At 39.7% G+C, this 22,035-nt stretch overlaps 1 protein-coding gene across 1 annotated transcript in view; it reads left to right on the top strand.

Moving 5' to 3' along the window:
* The window catches only part of TPH1 (tryptophan hydroxylase 1), a 166,202-nt gene extending 160,265 nt beyond the window's left edge, over window positions 1–5,937 (top strand). Inside the window, exon 11 of the mRNA XM_044059775.1 lies at window positions 3,385–5,937. Coding sequence (XP_043915710.1) covers window positions 3,385–3,559 — 175 coding nt within the window. The 3' untranslated portion in view covers window positions 3,560–5,937. The remainder of the gene's footprint in view (window positions 1–3,384) is intronic.
* Window positions 5,938–22,035: the final 16,098 nt, after the last annotated feature.

Below are 22,035 nucleotides of genomic sequence, written 5' to 3'. Positions count from 1 at the left end.
CCAAAAAAAAGTTCAAAACACAAAATAAACCCCCTACTTAAATATACCAATTCCAAGATCGCACCACAGTGGAGGAAATGGCAAAGTCCCAAAAACGGCCCAGCAATTTTTTTCCCTGGGGAAAAAAATCAGTTCCATGTCTTTGGGATTTTCAGGTTTTGCTTGATAAATCAGCGTTCGCTATTTTAAGCATTTGCTGATTTAATATAGACCCTTAATTTTCACCTCTCATCCTTCACATATCCTCCAAATCAATCTTATTACTTTATCAGGGAATGCAAATGCTTCCATTGCCTTACTCATAAAATCCCAGCTTACTCTGTTGAATGCTTTCTCTGAGTCAAGACCCACCAAAAACAGTGGTATTTTCTTACATTCAGCATCCCTCTAGATCATCATTGTCCTATTAATGTTGTTGAATGTTTGCCTCCCCTCCACAAAACCACATTGATCTATATTTATCAATTTTGGCATCACTTTTGTCATTCTTTTAGCCATTGTAGACATAAACACTTTATAATCATGGTTTAGAATTTAAATAGGCCTGTACCAAGCTAGATCTGATGGATCTTTACCATCTTTAGGTATTACACACAGCACAGATTACTTCCAGGGTGTTTGTGAGTCTCCTTTTAAAATACTGTTAAATAAAACCTTCCAGATTTTTAACACTTTCTTCCCTTCTAGCTTCCAAACTTCCACAGAAATACCATCAATTTCTGCAGACTTTCCTACCATCACAATTTTTATCTCAACTCCTCCTATCCAAACTGTTAGTAATTGAGCCTCATCTACCTCTAACCTTTGCATATTTAATGCTTCTATAAACATTTCTATTTCTGCTTTTTTCTTGATTTCCACATTTCTCTGCTTTATACAGATTTTCATAAAATTTCCAAAACATTTCTAATACCTCTTGGAATCTTTGGTTATTTTCCTTGTTATAGGCTCCATAAGCTTGGAAACCGCCCCTTCTACTTTCTGTTGCCTGAGCTGTTGTGCTAAAAGTTTTTGTGCTCTGGAGTTATTATAAAAAAACAAAACAGTTGCTTAACAGCAATCTTTCTTAACTCATCCATATTACAGAGTCATTCCCTTCCTTTCCCATTAGCACTCTGCAGTTACTCCTCTTCTTGTTCTGTGAGAGTCCCCCTATTCTACAATACATTAACCTTTGCCAGTCCCTCTAAATAATTCTTGTTACTTCTTAACCATATATCTTTTTCTTCTATTTCTAATCTATTTTTAAATTCCACTTTCATTTTATCCCACTGCCTAACTATATTATATGATGAAATGTCTACCTTCCCTAATAACTCCTGAATAATTTATTTATTTATTTTATTTGACATTTGTTGACTGGGTTAGCCCATCTGAGCTTGTGCCCTTTTATCAGCAGAGGCCCAGGGAGAAAATCTCCAAAGAACAAGTTTTAAATAGTAATAAGATTTATACATTCTCAAATACAGACTTAACAAATGATGAAATGCACAGTATAGTTTTGAGAAAAAGTAAGTTTCATGAGAAGTATAAAATCAAATTTATTAAAAGGGGAACTTAGAACATAAATAAATAAAGAACTCCATAATTAAGGAAGAAGAAGATGAGAAATAAGTAAAAAGTGGTTAGCAAGAGGAAGGAGAGATGAGGAAGAGGAGATATGTCTAGGATCAAGTGTTAACTATTATACTGCAAGATAACATAGAGAGAGAGAGAGAAGTAAGAGGTAACAAAAAAGTATAGGGGGTAAGGGTTGGTAGGTGTAAAGGTGAAAAGTAGGTAGTAAAAATAGTACCAAGCAGAGAAACGAAGTAGGTAGTAAGTAATAGGGAGAGGAAGGGGTGGAAAGTGAAGGGGGGAATGAGAAGAGAGGGAGGGAAAATTAAAGGAAAAATATTAAGTGGGGTGATATTTTTGTCTGTTCTTGTAGTGGTATGGATTAATTGGGGTACACCAAAAAGATTTATTGTATTAGAGGGGGGTTACTCATTTGCAGGTTTGCTAATCAATATTTAGGTAATCTAATCTAATGGTTTAATGGTGCATAATTCTGGGATAACTAGTGGATATCCTTAACTATGGTAGTAGTGGTATATGTGATGCTACAATGCATATGGGCTTTTTTGCTGTTAATTTTGTGATGAGAGATAAATTATTTCTGTTTTGTCAAAGGTGGGGATGTCATGGGTATAAAGATTTCCTTCTATATTATTGTTATGTATTATTGCTATGCTGTCTCTGTGTTTATTTTTTCTGTCCAGTTTGGGCATGTTAAAGCCTGGGGATATTATTTCATTATCTTTAATTTCTAGTTTTAACCATTTTTCTGTAACAGCTCTTGTATCCGGGGAGTAAACTGATAAGCTATAATGGAGTTTTTATAGTTTATTGCATATACTCCTAAGGTTCATATTGAGAAAGAGTAAGTTTGAACCTCTAGTTGAGGGTGGTGGGAGTGTGGAGAGTTGCACTATTGGGGGGTTAATTTGTTGGTTTAAAGTAAGGTTGTTATTTTGGTGTATATCACCACTTAGCCTGAGTTTAGTCCCTTTGAGCAGGAGAGTAGAACCACTTAGGTTTATATTTGATTTTAACGGTCACTTTTAGGCTTATGGATTTATATTTTATGTAAGTAAAAACATTAACATGAGTGGCAGAGTATAGTCCTGGGGATATGTCAAGAAAGTCTGAAGGGTTACTGAATGTGGATGAGAAAATGCTAGTTGGTAAGGTCATGGTTGTTTATGGGATTTGATAGAATCAGAAGCAGCAGTAATGTTATTTAAATGCACAATACTATGATGAAAGGTGGTGATATTAAACAAGTAGAAGAGGGTATGTAAAAGTTGAGGTCAAGCTGGAGTAGTAATTAATTAGTTAAGGTATAACTAGAGTATTGGAGTGAATATAAAAGAATGGAAGAGGTAGAGAAGTAGTTACCTAGTTAAATGATAACTAGGTAATTAATTGTACACCAAAGTGTGATGTTGTTAAGGTATAACTGATAAGAGTTATAAAAGTGGTTAGGTTGTCTTTAAGGAAAGTGAATAAGCTGCTAAGTTCTGGGTGGAGATGAGCAAGTATAAATGTAAGAATCCTGAGGTGACTAGGTAATTCGGGATGGGAGGGAAACAAAGCAGGTCAGGCAAGCTCTTGCATTAGTGGAAAGCAATCAATATGGTCCTTCTCAGACAGTGAAGTGGAGTGTACCCTCACTGCATTTGTTATGAAAAGGTAGGAGGTGCTGAGTGAAAAAGGAAAAATGAATGCCCCTTTCTGTACCTTGTTTTATTTTCTTGATGATGTACATTTAGTTAAATCACAAAAGTATCACATACGAGAAAGACATGGTCATGAAAGATTTATGTTTGTTTCTCTATGCAGGGAATTTGCAAAAACAATTAAGAGGCCATTCAGTGTCCGCTACAACCCTTATACACAAAGTGTGGATATCCTAAAGGATACAAAAAGCATTACTAATGTGGTAAAGGAACTTCGTCATGAACTAGACATTATCAGCGATGCACTCAACAGAATGAACAAGCATTTGGGTGTGTGAAAACATGCTCATTTAGAAAAGAATATCTCATTTGTGTTTATAATTGAAATATGTTAAAGTGTACAGCATAAACTTCAGCAGCTACTGTTACCTCTAGCTCAGATTTGAAAAAATAAACTTGTCTTTTAAAAAATTGAAAAACGCATTACAGAAAACAACTGAAGTGATTTCAAATATTTCGAAAGAGAAGAAAGACCAACAATGATACTGTTTTCATCTTCTTTCACATTCAGTAACTTGGTTACATTTTCTGCTAGCTGATTAATGCATATTTTGTTGCAGCATACACTTTATAGACTCTTGAAATATTACTGCTAACCCCTCGGCATCATATCAATTTCACTTGTAAAAAATTAAAATGATTTGTGCCTCACCACCGAAATACTATATTTTAGTTTGTGGAAATCATAACACTGCATGATCAATTTCATCTTCACAAGGGTTGATACAGCTTTAAAAGTATACAAGATAATAAAGATGTTTCTATTAATGTGTCTTAATTTAAATAATTAAAAAATTAAACACTGTAATTGTATGTGCAGATTATCTCAAGTGCAAATGTGAACAAATACATTAAATGCAATTATCTGTACTGCTGATTTGCATTCATATCCAGGCCATGATGCTATTTACAAGGTTTGTCAAATATACTAAATGTCAATATGGGCAGCCTGCTTAGTCTACAAAGTATGTGTCCTCCATATTATTTAAACTGAAAGTAACTGCACCTTGGTTTAATTATGGTTTCTTATTATCATATCTAGTGTATCACAAACAATCTGCATTTTACATAGTAAATTATTACACAGTACAATGTGGAGACTATACAGAGCTAATAATGAATATGAAAAACACATTATACTTATTTTGCCAGTACAATCAAAATAATTTCAGAAAGAGAGTAGACTCCTTTTCAAATATGGATGTCTTCTAAAAGTTATATCTTGCAGTTTTGATTCTTGTTTTATTTTAAAAATATTAAAAGAAGGATCCAGTGTGTGCATATAGAACGTTTGACATTATAAACTGCTTGCATTAACAGCAAATGTTTTGTATGGATTTCATTTTTGCCATCTAGGTAGAGTTTGCAAGCATTCTAAGTTGTTATATATTGTGTTTTGGCGCTGTAGTAGTGACTGTTTATTTTCTCATGACAATTATATGGCTATCACTGGTAAAAATATTAAACAGTTGTCTTATTATAAAGCCTCATGTGTACTGTTAAAGCCCTTTCAACAGAGAAGTAGTATATACTATCTGTTAAAAGCCAGAAAGTTATTTTAATGATAATGTGAAATGGCATAATTAGCAGAATTTGCAGACATGGCCTACAGATACATCCCATCCCTTCCAGTTCTGATGCAGTCCTCATCATTTAGTATGACAGACATGATTCTGTTACCCACAACCTCAGCAAGAACAGGCACATCTGGACATGCATGACCCAGGTGTGTCCAAATCTCCCATGTGCAGCAGGTGTGACACTATTACTGGAGGAAAACACCATGTTGTAGCCACAGCTTTTGAAATCAGGCAGTAACATCTCTACAGTCTGTCTGGCATGTACTGTGTTGCTGTGCGTGTGTGTGGCTGAATAAAGTGCTGACATGGCTGATTCCACACCCTTAGCTGTTTAGTCACATGGTTGTTCTGCACTGGCTAAGAGTAAACAAAATTACTTTATAGCACACTTCTCTTGAGACTGATTTCATGATAATTTGAAATCTGATTATTTCAATGTCAGAAAATATGAAATGTGGGTATAAGAAGGTATAGAATTGTTTACAAAACATTTTTAACTAAACTTTGTCATGTCCTTGATTCGAATTGGTTGACTTGCTGAAAGGTTGCCATAATGATCCTGATAAAGGTTATTAATATACACCTCCTTCAAGACTCAATGACCCATAACTTACAAATAAACTGTGAAGGCTGCATGACTGAAGCTACCATACAGAATAAGAGAAGAAATATATCTTAATATATGAAAAAGAGGAAAGCTACTGGGAAGTGCTTTTCAGAACTGTGGAAGCATTTGAACCAACACTACTATGTAAATCAACAGCATGGAAACAGAGTGTATGGCCTGACATGCTGATGTGGTTTAACTGAAATTCTGAATTTAAACAAATGTTCCAACCTACAAATGTATCTAACAACATGTACGTATACTGAGTAACAGTAACTCAGTAAATAAAGAAGAAGCAGTTTCATCCGCAAGATGCAACAAACATTTAAAAAACCTTGCACAAAAATGAGTCCTCACCCACATCTTCATGTATTTGCATAATGTGAGAAGCTCTGATGAATAATGTATTACTGCATTCCGAAAGAAACAAAAACTGGCAACTTGTTGGCAAAAAATCAAAAAGTTCAAAGTAGAAATCATTACATTTTATGGATTATTATGTCAATGCAGATTCCAGTTACATTAACTACATTTTTTGTAATTGTAAAAAATGTCAAAACAATATTTTTTGCACTATGAGTGACATTAAAAACAATGCATGGTGGTACAAAATACAGCCCCTATGTGCATAAACTGTGGTGTACTAAAAACTGCTCAACATGTGCTGCCTTTAATGTTTGAAAAAACTAACTAAGGAGCATATATTGGTAAGGCCATCCTACCTCATTCAGATTTATAGCTATGGTTTAAAACACCAGGTATAGAAAGATTTTTGAGCATATGCTTGATTTCTCAGCTGGTTTTCATATTACACATGGAATCAAGTTGTCTTTTTGCAATGACATTTGCAAGTGTGTTACAAAATTATGATAGCAGTTCATGCATATTTTTGTGATTGTACAGCCCATGTATCCTGTGCTGCATGATTTATAAAAAAGAGAAACATTTACAATGTTTGATGCCTTATTGTACAGTAATATTTAAGTGGTACTGAAAAAAAGCAGTAAAGCAAACCTTATGATCTTTAGACACAAATTCAGGTGAGCACAGGCTGTATGATGCTGTCATAAAAATGAACAAGAGGAGCAAGCACACTACATATAGATAGGTATCTTTTCTTCTTCTTCCGGCTTTTCCTGGTTAGGGGTCACCACAGCAGATCATCTGTTCGCTCATGATTGGCAGTGGAGTTTTACAGTGTCAAGTTGCCAGCCTGGCGCCCAACCTTCCACAGAAGGCACACACTCACACTCACACCTAGGGCCAATTTAGAGTGTCCAATCCACCTACAGCATGTCTTTGGGATGAGGGAGGAAACTGGAGCACCCGGAGGAAACCCACGCGACCACAGGGAGGACATGCAGACTCCGCACAGAAGGCACCCCAGCCGGGGATCGAACCAGAGAACCTCTTGCTGTGAGGTGGCAATGCTAGCCACTGCATCACTGTGGCTGCCCAGATAGGTATCTTTCCTAAGGGGTATAAAAATGGTGTTCACTGAAGATGGTTGCCTCTTCCAGCTCCTCCATTTATTGAGAAGTTAAAACTGTTTGCCACATAAGTAAGTTTATTCAACATGTTTTGGGTGAGTAAATATGTAAAGGTGTTTTCTCTTGGTCAGTGATGTGAGAAATGGATTGTGTGATGAAATGGAATATTGTAAAGACTAAGATGGTCATGTGCCAGAATGGAACTATCATGACATGCCACGTTTCACTATTAGAGAGCCGAAAAAAAAGGTTTGCAAACTGAACTTTCTTAAAGGAGCAAGTAGTTTGGAGGCTATACAAATCAAGCTGATAAATTTGACTGGCTTGTTCAATATATATATGAAGCAGCTAAGACTGGCTGTGATTCCTGAAACAGAGATTCTTCATAACCAGTGTGACGTCCCACCACTGAACCAGTAATCAAGGAGCCTCAGTCCTCACCACTGGCACCAGTGGGAGGTACACTGAGAGGATGACAAGGTACACACACAGTATTACCAGATGCAGCTGTCTGCATCAAATGTAGTTTCCCTTTACAGCACACAGAGACCACAGTCAGTCCAGGGCTGGTTTCTTCCTCTTTCTCCAGATCCCCAGTAAGAGTCCCCACTGGCACAGTTATACAGTTGAGATCTCAGCTAAGTGGCTAAGCCAGGACCTCCACCACTCTCTCTGTTCACCCAGTACCTTGTGTCCCTGACACACACACAGACACACACACAGACACACACACAGACACACACACACACACACACACACACACACACACACACACACACACACACACACACACACACACACACACACACAAAGGCTGGCACAGGTTTATTAGCCATGTCCCCCTTTTGCCCAGACTATAAGTTAGTTATCACTCCCACCAGACAGCTCCTTCTCAGCTACTTTAAGGCTCTTAACAAAGGGTGCCCAATCTTACCATGTAATGTTATTATTAATACAAATGGTAGTTCGACCAAGAGCAAGGCTATTAGGAGTGGCCCACAGTGTCACCAAATAAATAATCAAGTACTCTCAGAACTTGAATATCTCTAGACAGATCAGCCACAATGAAATGTTACATATATTTAATGATAAATAATAAAGGAGCAAGACAATACTAAATATATATTTACAGTGACATCAGAGTTCAAAATCACAAGAAATATTTAAAACAACAACATTGCAGGATAGTTTCAAATAAATGAAGAAAAATATCTAAACTAAGCTTTGCCATATTCTTGACTATACCTAAGAGAGTTACTCTTCCCTAGAAACTTACTTACAGAGCAAGGCAGATGTGGTGAATGGATCTTCTCTAGGTGTTGTTGTCAGGTCAAAGACAGAATACAGAATGCTGCCTCTCTCTCACAGAGTTCTAAAATTAATATCTTAAATATTACTGCTGGGCTAGCTTACAGAATTACATAATTTCTTGTCATCTGACTTCTAGTCCCCAGGCCCAAAACAACCATTGATGGCAGCTGGTAGAATTTAACATCTACCTGTAAAAATACATAGACATAGGCTTTTCCTCAGATATTTGGCAAATGCTGGAAGTCATAAAACAACAAAACACTTTTAAGACAATACAGAAAGCCTTTCAGCACAGACTGTGTCTCTCCAGCCTAGCCTAGCATATAAAGTAATTTAATTTCAACTATTTTTCTAAAATTCACTAGACTGAGGTTGACAAAGCCACGGTGGTAAAGCGGTAGCGTCGTTACCTCGCAGCAAGAGGTTCTCCTGTTCTATTCACAGCTGGACTGCCTTCTGTGTGGAGTCTGCATGTTCTCCCCATGGTCGAGTAACCTTCGAAAGACATGCGTGAATGGGTGTGCCTTTGCTGAAGGTTGGACATCGGGCTGGCAATGCGGCACCATAAAAATCAACTGCCAATCATTAGCAGACCAGAGTTCCACTGTGGCGACCCCTAACCAGGAAAAGCCGAAAAGACAAACAGCAACAAAAAGAACTAGACTGTGGTTAACCTCCTGCATCCAAGTTTCCACTTGGATGCAGGAGTGGGGTGGGAGGATGGCATAATGGTTAAGGTGTTTACCTTACAGACACAAGGTGCAGGGTTTGATTCTTACTTGGGGTAATTGGCTAGGCTTAAAATAGCCCACAATGGCACTTAGCCTAGTACTAATCTATGAACCTATGAACCACTACATCTAAATAGTTACAAGAGTGCATGTATATTTCTGTTCTTTTCCAGTAGGGTACACTGTGGGAACATTTCAAGCACTTTGGAAAAACCTTTTCAACACACACTTCTGTATCAGCAGTTTGATATATGCATGACATATAGTTCTAATACATTTGTAACACAAGCATCATATATAGATCATGTTGATATTCACAAATGACATATAATTATTTACAAAATTCCAGATAGCTGTGCTGGCAGTATCTCCCTTTGTTACAACCAGTTTGAAGCGAAAGAACCAGTGAAACAACAAATGTGTGAAATCTCCAATTATGTAAGTGAGACAGTAAATCAACTGGAAAATGTAGAATACCAGTTAATCAGAATGAAAGAAAAGGCAATGTCTTATGAAGTGTTGTAAAGTATGAAATGTAAGATTGTGCAGTATCCTGGACGGTGAAAAATTGAACTTGACAGAATATGTAAAAGAAAAAAAAATACAGATGGCAGAGTGGACTGGTTTAGCAAAAAACTCCCTAATAATAGTTCAGATGAACTGGTTTCTACTACCCGAATCTGATGTATGGAGAACCAATGTTAAATTTAATAGAGGTTTAGACTTGTTATGAGAAAAGAGCAAATAATATGCAAGTGGTAACTTTGAAAAAGCTGTCTGTGGCTGTTGTTGTTAAGATGGTTAATTTAAGGTGAGATTAAAACACTGTTTGCATTTTATGGATGCAGTATGGGGATGTAAATAGAGGTGACTGAAATTTAGATTCTCATTTCTGGCCATTTTGAAGGTGTTTTAGAATGAAGAAAAAAAGAAGCTATGTACTTACCATAACATTCCATGTTTGTACTCCATCTCGCCCTTCATTCTTACATATGGGTTTGGAGCTGATCCTCAGGTCCGACTCAGCTGATTAGGAAGCTCGAAGTCTCTCAGTTGGCTCGTGGCAAGGTAGGTATCCCATAGTGCACTAGTAAGAATTCCCAGATCTTGTTTGCTGCTGTCTAAAAAGTGATAGAAGGTATTTCCACAAGGAAAAAACAAAGGTGAAAGGTCTCCAACCCTATCTCCAACCCTAAGAAAGATAGTTACTATCTTGTCTCCAAATCCTCCAAGGATACATGGATGGGGGTAGGAGGGTGGGTTCGTAAGAATGAAGGGTGAGATGTACGACAAACATGGAATGTTATGGTAAGTACATAACTTCTTTATGTTCTGTAGTCCTATCTTGCCTTCATTCTTACATATGGGACAGCGTCCCTAGCACCTTTTTCTCTGGTGGCTCAAGGGAATATACTCCTAAGAATCATGGAACCAAAGGAGGCTCTGCCCCTAGAGGCCAAATCCAATTTGTAATGAGTAATGAAACTATGAAGGGTAGCCCAAGTTGCTGCTGCACATATAATGTCCATTGGAATTTTGGCTTGAAAGGCAGCAGATGTGGATACAGATCTGGTAGAATGAGCTTTAATTTTAAACAGGAGTTCTTTACCATAGGAAGAGTAAATAAAAGATATACAATTTGAAATCCAGTTTGATAACGTTATCTTGGAGACTGGCATACCTTTTCTCGTCTCCGAAAAGGATACAAACAATTGGTCTGATCTCCTAAACTCCTTGGTTCTATGTATATAGAACCTTAACTGTCTGTGAACATCAAGATGATGAAATTTATGTTACACTTTGTTTGAATGATTAGGAAAAAAGACTGTCAGTTCAATAGTTTGATTCATATTAGATTGAGAACAAACCATGGGGATGAAGGACGGATTTGTCCGAAGGGAAACTCTGTCTCTATGAAAAATCAAATAAGGAGGTTTGACTGAAAGTGCTTGCAACTCTGACACTCTTCTGGCAGATGTAATGGCTACTAGAAAAATAGTCTTCCAAGAAAGGAACTTTGAATCACAAGTATGTGCGGGTTCAAAAGGTGGGGAGGTAAGTTTAGAAAGAACAAAATGTAGATCCCAGGGAGATACAGGTTCTTGAAAGGGATGTCTTAGCAAGGTAGTGCCTTTTACAAATGATTTACACAATCTGTGAGCCATAAGATTAGGTTTGTGTTGCCCCACATGAAAATCGGAGATAGCTGCTAATTGAACTTTGATTGTAGCAGCAGCTGATCCCTGATGAAAAATTTTGGTTAGGAATTCTAACACTAAGGGAATGGAGGCTGTGCAAGGATCTATGTTTTTTTCTCATGCCCAGAGAGAAAATCTTTTCCATTTGCTAGTGTACAATTTTCTCGTAGAAGGCTTGTGAGAGGATGTCAGGATATATGTAACTGCAGGGGAGAAATCATGAAGCCCGACTAGGGATGGAAGTGGAGCAGCTAAGCTGTCAAGTTGAGGGTGTGGAGACAGCGATGGAAAGTGCCTGACATATGTGTCAGAAGGTCTGGTACTGGGTCCAGAGTCCATGGATCATCCAGAAGGTGAGGCCTGAGAAAGGGGAACAAAATCTGATGAGGCCAGTAAGGACTGATAAGAATCATTTTGCTTCCCAAGATCTTTGCTTTCTGGTCACTTTCAATATTAGCAGAAAGGGAGGAAAGGCATAAATGAAGTTCTGAGGGCCAGTTGTGAACAAGTGTGTCTCTTGGTGTCTCCCCCAAGGGGGAGTAAGGGAGAAGTAGCTGCTGCACTTGGCATTCACAGGGCTGGCAAACAGATCGCAGCAAGGCTGTCCCCATTTGTGGAAAATTTGTTCCGCAACTTTCTGATTCAGAGACCACTTGTGAGGCATCAAGATTGCCCTGCTGAGCTTGTCGACTATCACATTGGTTGTCCCTGGGATATGCATTGCAACTAGAAAGCGTTGGGAAGATACGGCCCACTGCCAAACACAAAGAGCCTCTCAACATAGGGGTTAGGATCTGGTTCTCCCTTGTTTGTTTATATACCATACCACTGACATATTGTCTGATTGGATTGCTATTGTCCCTAGAGGAAGAAAGTCATGAAGTCTTGCAATGCTAGTAGCACTGCTATCATCTCTAGGACATTGATATGCAAGTGAGCCTCATGTCCTTGCCATGTGCCTTGGACTCTCCTTCCTAGATAATGCCCCCCCCCCATCCTATCTGGGAGGCATCCGTGGTCACAGTAGCAATGGGTTGGTGAGGAATGAATTGTGTCCCTGTCGTTAGGTGATTGGACTGGATCCACCAACAAAGATCCTTTTTAAAAGATTCTTTTATTAAAATGGGATGAGACAGAGGCAGTTGTTGGAAGAGACCACTGGGAAAAGAGTAGTCATTGTAGAATTCTCATATGTAGCCTCACTAATGGAACTAGAGGCCATGGTTCCTAGATGTTTGAGCACTGTCTTCACTTTGACTTTGTGTTGGGGAAGCAGGCTGTATATCGGTTGTCTTAGATTTTGTATTCTGTCTGCAGGAAGGTGAGCCATCATTGCGATTGTGTCTATTTCTGCGCCTATAAAAGTCACATATTGAGAGGGCGACAAGGCAGACTTTTCCCAATTTATAGTAATCCCTAGCTGAGTGCAGGCTCAGATGGTTGAATCCCTGGTTTGTAGGAGTAGCTGCCTGGTGGTGGCAGTCAGGAGCCAGTCGTCCAGGTATGGAAACACTTGGAATCCAAGACGTCTCAAGTGAGCCATTACTGCCGCCATCCATTTGGTGAACACCCTGGGGGCTGTGGTGAGACCAAAGGGCAGAGCACAAAATTGGTAATGACTGGCTCCCAGCCAGAAGCATAAATGACTCCTTGACGCTCTGTCCATTTTTATGTAGTAGTACACATCTTGGAGGTCTATGGAGCACATCCAACTGTCTTTCCCTAACAGTGGGAGTATAGACTGCAGTGTTACCATTCAGAACTTGGACTTCCTCACTGATTCGTTTAACTTGCTGAGATCCAAAATGGGTCTCCAGTCCCCTGTTCATTTAGGCACTAAAAAGAATCTGGAGTAAGTTCCGAATCCTATCTGATCTGTGAGGATGGTTTGGATGACTCTCTTTTGAAGCAACTTTTGGACTTCTATAGTTGCTTGATCCCTGTGACTGGGTGTAACATCTGGGATTTTCTTGGTGGGATGAGGTGGAGAAGAGAAGGGTATGGAGTATCCTCTGGAAATTATTCTTTGTATCCACTTGTCTTGGGTGATGTCATGCCAGGATTCTGGGTACAAAGATAAGCAACCCCTGACTGGCTCCAGAGAAGTGCAGTCGGGCCCCACTTCAGGAGTGCTGATAGGGACATCCACAAAAGGAATCATGGCTACCCTGGTTTTGCGGACCCCCGCTGTCTTTAGGGCGATGTCTACCATTACTTCTTCCTCCTCTGCCTCTGGAGGAGGAATCACCTTGTGCATCCAGGAATAATCTCTGAGATTTCTTGAACCACATTTTCCTGCCTCTCTGACCCTTAGGGTATGGTCTAGAAGGGACAGAGAAACGTACACCCACGGCAGAGAGTTTTTCCTTCCTGCTCGCATCTGGTGAGTGTATCTTTTACCTCTGGTCCAAATAGAGAGGAACCATCAAAGGGAGCATTGGTAGATTTAGATTTGAAGGGATCCACAAAATTACACAAGCGCATCCAGGAGTGTCTCCTAAGGGAAACTCCTAAACCTGCTGCCCTACTCGCTCCATCTGCTGCATATGATATCAGCCTCACAGAGGAGTTAACAAAGGAGTTTAAGGTAGACAACTGAGCAGTAACCTTCTCAGGGACTCCTTCAGATAAGGTACCTTGGAGAGTATCTCCTAGCTCCCTTAGGAGATCTCTTTGAAGCCTAGTGTAATGAGTGAGGTAATTCAGCAATCTGAGTGTAAAAATCACTGAAGAGAAGATATGCTTCCCATATCTGTCCATCATTCGAGACTCCTTATTCAGTGGGTGGACAGATGAGGACGTTTCTGCTAGTTCCTTCTTTGTGGCTGCTGCCACCACCGTGGCATGTACAGGCAGACCTTTAGTCAAAAACTCTTTCTCTTTGGGAGCTGAAAGAAATTTGTTGGGCCTTCTGGGGACTGGTTCCATGGCATCAGGAGTTTCCCACACCTTTCAACTGACTAAATCTAGCAGCTCATTGAAATGTGGAGACACCCAAGAGGCTGAAGCCTGAGACCCAAAAGCCTTCAGGTACACTGACTCCTCATCAGAAGGGGTGACAGTGGGCCAGCTGCCTCTCTGTTTTAGGATCTTGAGGATCTCCACGAAGGAGCTATCATCAAAGGACGACCTAGGGGACCCTTCTGACTCCTCAAGGTCAGTGTCCGAGGTGATAGACTTATCAGGGGAGTCTATATGCTTCCTCTTGCAATTTCTCTTCCGAGGAGGCTCCTCAGAAGGGTATTCTGGGGAGGTCTCGGAAGATGGGAGGCCACTCAATGGGGGCTCCTGAGGCTGTGAGTCTCTGCTGTAAAGAGAGAGAGAGATGGTGCTGAGACAGTGGTCAGAGCTTGAGGGGGAAGAGAATTGGTACCCTTGTGTGGAGCTGAAGACCTAGACAGCACGCTCCTCATCATCTCAAAGGCAGATCACTCTGGCTCCCAGGACACCCCTATTTCTGAGGAAGCGGAAGTAGCCCTCGGCTCCAAAGTGAATGGCTCCAAGATAGATGCAGGATCCGAGCTCAACCGAGTCGATGCACCGAGAGGTAGGCTCAGAACCAAAGATGTTCAGGTCCAAGCGTCCCCGTTAGGGCTGACTGGTGAGCTTCAGCTTCTAGACACCAAGGACAGCATCGAAGGTGTCCAGAGCGAAACTCGGCTCCAAGACAGACACTAGAGGTGCTGGAACCAAAGGTTCCACAAGTTGCACTGACAGATCTGGCTCCAAAGACATAGCTCAGAGGAGGAACAGAAGCAAGTAATATGGCCTTAGACGGCTCTGGGACCAAGTGGGTCGGAGCTGACAACAAATTAGCTAGCGGCGACAACTTTAAAAGTCTAAGCACTATTCTCTCTACAGCCTCTTCAGAAAGACTCTTGGAGGATCTGAAAGACAAGTTAGGTGACCTAGAGCTCTGTAAAATCAGAGATCTGAGTGTTGGGGAAACCGGTAATAATTCTCTAGACTAACTCCGAGGTAAGTGTTCAGTAGTCGGCTCCGAAAAACTTGTGGCCTATACTGGAGTGTCAATGTCAATGACCTCAACCAGCTCCGAGGACAGTGGAGCCGAAGAGGTAGAAGGTTTGTCTAATTTTGTAATTTTCTGTGGAGGTCCAGATAAAACAGTCAGTGTGGGAGACTGTCTCCTGACCAACTTCACCTTCTCTTTTTTAAAAGAGGGAGACCTGGAATGCGATGATGAAGAGCTGGCTAAATCCTCCTCAAAGGCAGGTTTAAGGAGACCTTTCAGGAACAATTTGTTCTTCCTTTCCTAGAGAACCCAAGAACTAAAGGAGTGACAAAAGGAACATGTCTCCTGAAGATGTATGGCTCCCAAGCAGTAAACACAAATACTATGTCTGTCAGTCAGGGAAATTTTTTGAGAATATTTGAGAAACTTTTTAAAACCCGAAGGTTTATAATCCTTTGATTCCTTAGACATATTGTCACAAAAAACAATCGCAAGAGGGAAAAACCGGGAGAGAGGACAAGGTCCTCTAACTTAAATGGGCATAGCCCTGCACACAAGGAAAAAATAACAGAGGACAAGGTCCTCCAACTTAAACAGGCCTAGCCCTGCTCAAGAACAACACACACAAGGATGAGCAAAAAACAGAGGAATAGGTCCTCTAACTTAAATGGGCCTAGCCCTGCTGAAGAAACAACACACTAGACAGAAGGCAATAGAGGACTAGGTCCTCTAACGTAAATGGGCCTAGTCCTAAACAGAGGAGTAAGCAACGTCAACAATTTGCAACAACAACTGCAATAAATTCAACAAACACTCTAAGTAAATAGTTCTAGCTAATAATCATTAATAAAGAAGCACTGCACACAGCTATTCATTTTAAACTACTTATTCTAGTCAAACAAAAGGCTAAAATAGGTCCCAACCAAAAAAACACTGACCTACGCCTAAGAGAGAAAATTTAGCAAGAAACTTGCACACAGAAGAAGGGATACCATTCAGAAGAAAAAGGGTCTGCAGAAGCTACAAGTTTTCAACAACAAAATGCCAAAATTCAAAAAACATGCTAACTAATTTTACGGGTCTATATCAGATGAACAAAAAATCCGTTCATCGAATACATAAAGATCAAAGCTTCACGGAAATCGAAAACGGTATTGTGGGGTCTTAGTACAGTGAAGATTAGGGTATTTGCCCTTTCTTTACTGTAGTGCGATCTCGAAGTTAGAATATATATTTAGTGGGGGGGGGGGCACAGCCCCCCACAATACCGTTTACGATTTCTGTGAAGTTTCAATCATTACGTATTCGATGAACTGCTTTTTCTTTCATGTGATATAGACCCCTAATCTTACTACTAGAATTAGCAACAGTTAAGCTATTTATGCTAAATTACTAATATTATCAAAAAACAATCAGTATATGAAGCTGAATAATGAAGAAAATCCAACTTAGCCATGGCCAAGAAAGGAGCACTTCTGAACTTGTAGACGCTGCAAACGAAAACTGGGGATTTTTACTAGTGCACTATGAGATACCTTGCCATGAGCCAACTGAGAAACTTCGAGCTTTGTAATTGGCTCCGTACCCATAGTTAAGAATGAAGGTGAGACAGGACTACAGAACACGCTGATTTTTGGAAGTACAGATGAAGCCACAAGAAAAATAAGACAATTACTCATCCCGGGCTGTGTACTACACGAACTACAAAATGAACTGGCACCTCACCTAAGTGTCATGTTTAATCATAGCCTCACCTCAGGCTTCCTGCCCACTGAGTGGTGCACAGCTACAGTTATCCCACTCCACAAGGGGGGATCCACCTTGGATCCCGGGAACTACCGTCCCATCAGTCTGATGTGCCTGATCTGCAAAGGCATGGAATGCATTATCATGGAACTTATAAACAAAGACATTGGCAACCTTCAAACTCTGGACCCCACCCAGTTTGGGTTCAGGAAGGTCCGATCTTGTCTCCTGAACCTGATTGACTTCTTTGAATCAGTCTCCAGAGCTGTGTATGAGGGTAAGGCAGTCCACACAGCCTATATGGACCTCGTCAAGGCCTTTGACACCACCCCCCACTCTGGAATCATAGATAAACTTACTAAGCTGGGCATGAATCCCTATGTCACTCAATGGGTTGCCATCTGGCTTACTGACAGAACCCAGACTGTAAAAGTAGCCGACTCCAAATCCAGCTCCAGACAAGTGGAGTACCTCAGGGTTCAGTCCTGGGACCGCTCTTGTTTGGCATCTACTTCTCTGAAGTACAGGCCAACACTAAGGAACTCTGGCTAACAAAGTTTGCAGATGATTGCAAACTTGGAGCCATTATTGAATCCCCAAATGATGTGGATATTCTACAAAAGGGCCTTACAGAAACAGATGCTTGGTGCCAGAGCCATGGGCCCAAGCTTAATGCCAAGAAATGTACAGTTATCCCCTTTGGGAAAAAAAGATGCATCCATGAATTACTACATAGGTGGCAGTACACTAAACACCAAAAATGTGATGAAAGACTTAGGGACACAGGTGGACAGTGGTCTCACCTTCGATAACCACATTGCCACAACAGTCAGGAAATCCTTCTATGTGGCACACCTCATCACTAAGGGCTTTTCATCTAGAAAAAAGGAGGTCATTGTCTCACTGTACTCATCCCTCATTAGACCCATTATAGAGTACAATGCCCCATTTGGTATGTACCTCACAAGACATCTGCAACAGCTGGAAAGGCCGCAGAAATACCTCACTAAAAGAATCACAGGCCTAAAGCAGATGCCCTATGTTGACCATCTAAAAAATCTCCAGCTATACTCTGTGGCATATCGTCTACTCAGAGGCGAACTCTGCTTAACATACAAGGCCATGTCAAACCCTGAGCTGTTGGACATGCTCCACTTAAAAAAATCCCAATCCTTCAGGGATCTAAACCTTGTCATCACAATGAACAAAACATGCTGGAGGGATAGGTTCCTGACCCAGAGACTCCCCATACTCTGGAATAGACTGCCCATACATGTCAAGCAGAATGCCTCCTTTGCCCTCTTCAAAAGGAACCTTGACAACTGGATGGGAGAAAGGAAATTCACCCCGGGGATCACGTCAATCACCCTGCTAGTCAGGGGTCCAGGGAAGTAAATATTGTGGGAAGAAATATCCAGGGAATTGTTATGGCTAGGCTTGTATAGGCCCTAGGGCTGAAAGCCTAGTATCAACCTATGAACCTATGCAATTGACTCAAGCACAGAGAGAGAGAGAGACAGACAGAAAACAAAGGAGACTGCTGAATTAGGCAAAGGCATTTTACCTTTATATATGCTATTAAATTTGCACAGTAGGGGGGTAAGGCTTGTGTAGGACATTTGGGCTTTAAAACTCAGTGTTTTTTTTAATAATAGCATTAATAGTAATAATAATAATAATAATAATAGTAGTAGTAAAATTAATAGTATTAATAATAATAGTAATAATGGTCACAGCTACCTAGCTTCTGTTTAATATTGGTTAACAAGGTATATGTGTTAAAACTTAATGGTCCATAAAGATGAATACTCATTGTAGATTTAAACATAGTAAAATGCTAACTATATGCACAGGCAAAGTGCCATGAAATGAAAACAAAAGAGATAAATTTGTACAGACTGCATATAATTTGGCAGGTATCAGGCTGATGCCACCACTTATGTGAAGTACATTTAACAGGTGATCTTACATTTGCTTGTCTGTGCCTATGGTGCTGTTTTAAGATGTTCATGTTTGCTTTTATCCAAACATAAATAGGATATTATTTTATTAAGTACTGGTAAAATTTATTAGCAAAAGTCTGTGTTACTTTGTACAAATGCAGCATCTTTGTTTCTGTTTTTAGAATTTGCATTGAATACTGTTTGCAAAAAATTCACTATATGATGTGTATTTTTTCTTATATGAGCAAATGGCCATACAGATGTCTATGAAGACTGTGATTAAACTGTGAGAGGTGAAAGCTGAACAGTGATGTGTCCAAAAGCAGAAAAATGGGTTATAGACATATGTCCTGGGTAATATGGCTTAGGGTACATGAGCAAGGAAATAAATCACACTGTCATCAAGGTATCACCATTTGAATGAAAGTATCTTTCTTTAAGCTTTATGGAAGTATAATGTACTGCCAGTTTGGGTAATGTACTGCCAGTTTGGGTGATTTAATTAAAGGGTGCATGCAGCCTTTAACTTTATGGGGTTCAACACTTATTGAATGGTTCCACTAAGTCCTGCTGTGTTTATAAGGTAATATGGTGGCACTGGCATCTTAGAGGAGTTAAATGTACATTTGTAAGGTATATATCAGTTGTCCTTACAGTGCTTTATTGACTGGAAGAGATGTTCATAATGGTGATGCACTGCAGAAGTTGGTTTAAAAATAGTAGATCTTGATCCCTTGTGGTGATGCCAGTAGGTGGCAGAGGTGAAATTATAATCCAAAGTGCATGCATAATAAGGACTTGAAATGTACAAAATTAAATGACTAGTGATCAGATGAGTGTGGTGGATGCCACTATAAGTGTTGCTGTAGAATACAGTAGTGCCAATGAAAATTCTGAGAAATTAGATTACTAGCTGAATGTTTTGGTTATAATGGGCTTTAAAGAGTGACGTTAAACAGGAAACAACACCACTGATAGGGAGAAGGAAATAAATATGATGATTTAACATTTAGAAAACATATGGTGGAAATAATAAAATAAAATGTAAGTTTATTGGATAGTATATAAACAAGAGAATTTTAGAAATTAAATGTACCCCCTTATACTAAAAAAAAAAATAATGCTAGGTCTGATGTGTAATTTGAAAATATGCCCTAGGAAAGGATTATTAATACTGCTCTAAAAATAATAAGCTTTGTAATAAAATAAATGCTGTTATAATAAAATAATTAAAACAGATATTAAAAGATTGGACTTAACTTACAACAACAGTTCAAGTATAAAGATATAAAACTGGTGGTGGCTGGGTGTAGTGCAAATGGTTGACTATATATCTGGTTGATCACAGAGCCAGTTCCAGCACTAGGTGACCTAGGCAGTTGCCTAGGGTCCATTGGCTGGGGGTGGAGGCCCTGGCCAGTGGGCTGCCACATTTAATTTTTAATTTAAAAAAAGTATGTCTGTTTTTTAACAGCATTCTGCTTTAAGAACACACTCTGTCTCTGTACATGCACTGACTCATGTACATCTACATTCTTGAGAAGCAGCGTGCCTTGACACGTGCATATTTTTGTTGCTGCTTCTTATTCTTTTCTGTGCCACACAGAAATTAAATTTGCTTGGTTCCTGTCTTCTTCAGATGAGCATTCAATTTTGGGGACATATCTGCCTTTCAGACAAGGTGTGTGTGCGTGTGTGTGTGTAATACCCTAGTCAGGGATGGCAGATTAATTAATTCACTTTCTCAGGCTTAAACCTTATACCTTGGTTACAAGAATTGTCTACACCAACTACCAGACTACTTAAAAGAGTTTTAATGCATTTTTCAAGAAATTGTGAGTTTCAACACATTTTCAGTGAATTGTGAGATTCAAGCTCATGCTACGTCTCTTCTCAATGTGTAACTGTTTTCTTTAGTAAATGGTTATCAGTGTTTGTGATATACAATTTCAAAGCAGTGTTAGTAGCACAACAGGTAGTATACTTGCCTTTGGTGTAGAAAGCTGTGGGTTCTACTCCCACACCATGTAGATAGATCGCTGATACCACATTGTACTTTAAAGTGGGGATGGGTGTGCTGGGGGTCCAATCTGTTACCTTTTGTAGGCCCCATTTGACTAGGATCTGGCTGTGGTTGACCATTTGCAAAGACTGTGATCTGTATTGAATGCACAGTTGTGCAAAACAGCTGTAGCGTAATAGTCTGAAGATTGACTGCCTGAGGTTATGTTTTGGTTATGTATTATATTGTGGGTTTGTTAGTTTTTTCTTTGTATGTAGTTTAGGGTTGCAGTTAGTGCTGGGTAAGAGGTTTTATTTATATAATGTTATGGTGGTTAGTAGCATTTTTCTGTATGTATGGAGTTAATGACATTACCAGGTTTTATTTACTTTGTGTAATGCCAGCAGTTACTAAATTGCAGTGGTTTGTTTTGTAGTTCTGTGAGGGAGGTAGATTTATGTAAGTGGTACTTTTTGTTGGGGTTACTACTTTGTTACTTTTGTTATGGGTTTTATAGTAGGTTGGAAGTTGGGGGTGTCTGAGGCTGCAGTGCAGCAGGGAATGAGAATGTGCTCTTTCCCCACTGTTGTGTGATATCAGAGTTGATAATTTAAGTAGCGGGGAGTGGGGGTGCAGCTGCCTACCCCTGCAAAAAAGTAGGCTGCAGGTATTACTAATTTTTTTGGGTTTGTTTACAGGTATTTCTTTTCTTATTAAGTGATATTTTTGGACCGTTCCTAGGTATGCTTTATTCAATTATGTATTCAGTGTTTTTTGTTCACTTTTATCATCAACATCATCAGATGCATTTCACCCATTTTCTGCATGCGGTTGGGGTGCCACATCAACTGTCCCCATCTCTCTAAATTCAATGCCATTCTCACTGTAGAAGGTCTTCTCTCATATAATCCATCCATCTTGTTCCTGGATGCACTCATTTCCTTTTCCCTTTTCCCTGTCCCTCCCAAATAATCTTCACCAAATTGTCTTCTGCTTTCCAGCACATGTGCTGTATCACCATAGTCTATTCTCTTTGACATATTCTGCAATGGAAGATATTTTGGCTCCTGCTCTGATGCTCTAATTCTTTTTGTCTGTCCCATCGTCTGCATCCTACCACCTATATTGGGCACTTCATCACCTCTAGCTTCCTCAACTTCTCTGCCTTCACTG

The sequence above is a fragment of the Protopterus annectens genome, chromosome 17.part0 (genome assembly GCF_019279795.1).
Source record: "Protopterus annectens isolate FY-2018-M chromosome 17.part0, PAN1.0, whole genome shotgun sequence".
Lineage (NCBI taxonomy): Eukaryota > Metazoa > Chordata > Ceratodontiformes > Protopteridae > Protopterus > Protopterus annectens.
Note: the sequence above shows the minus strand (reverse complement) of the source record. Positions and strands in the feature narration are given on the sequence as shown.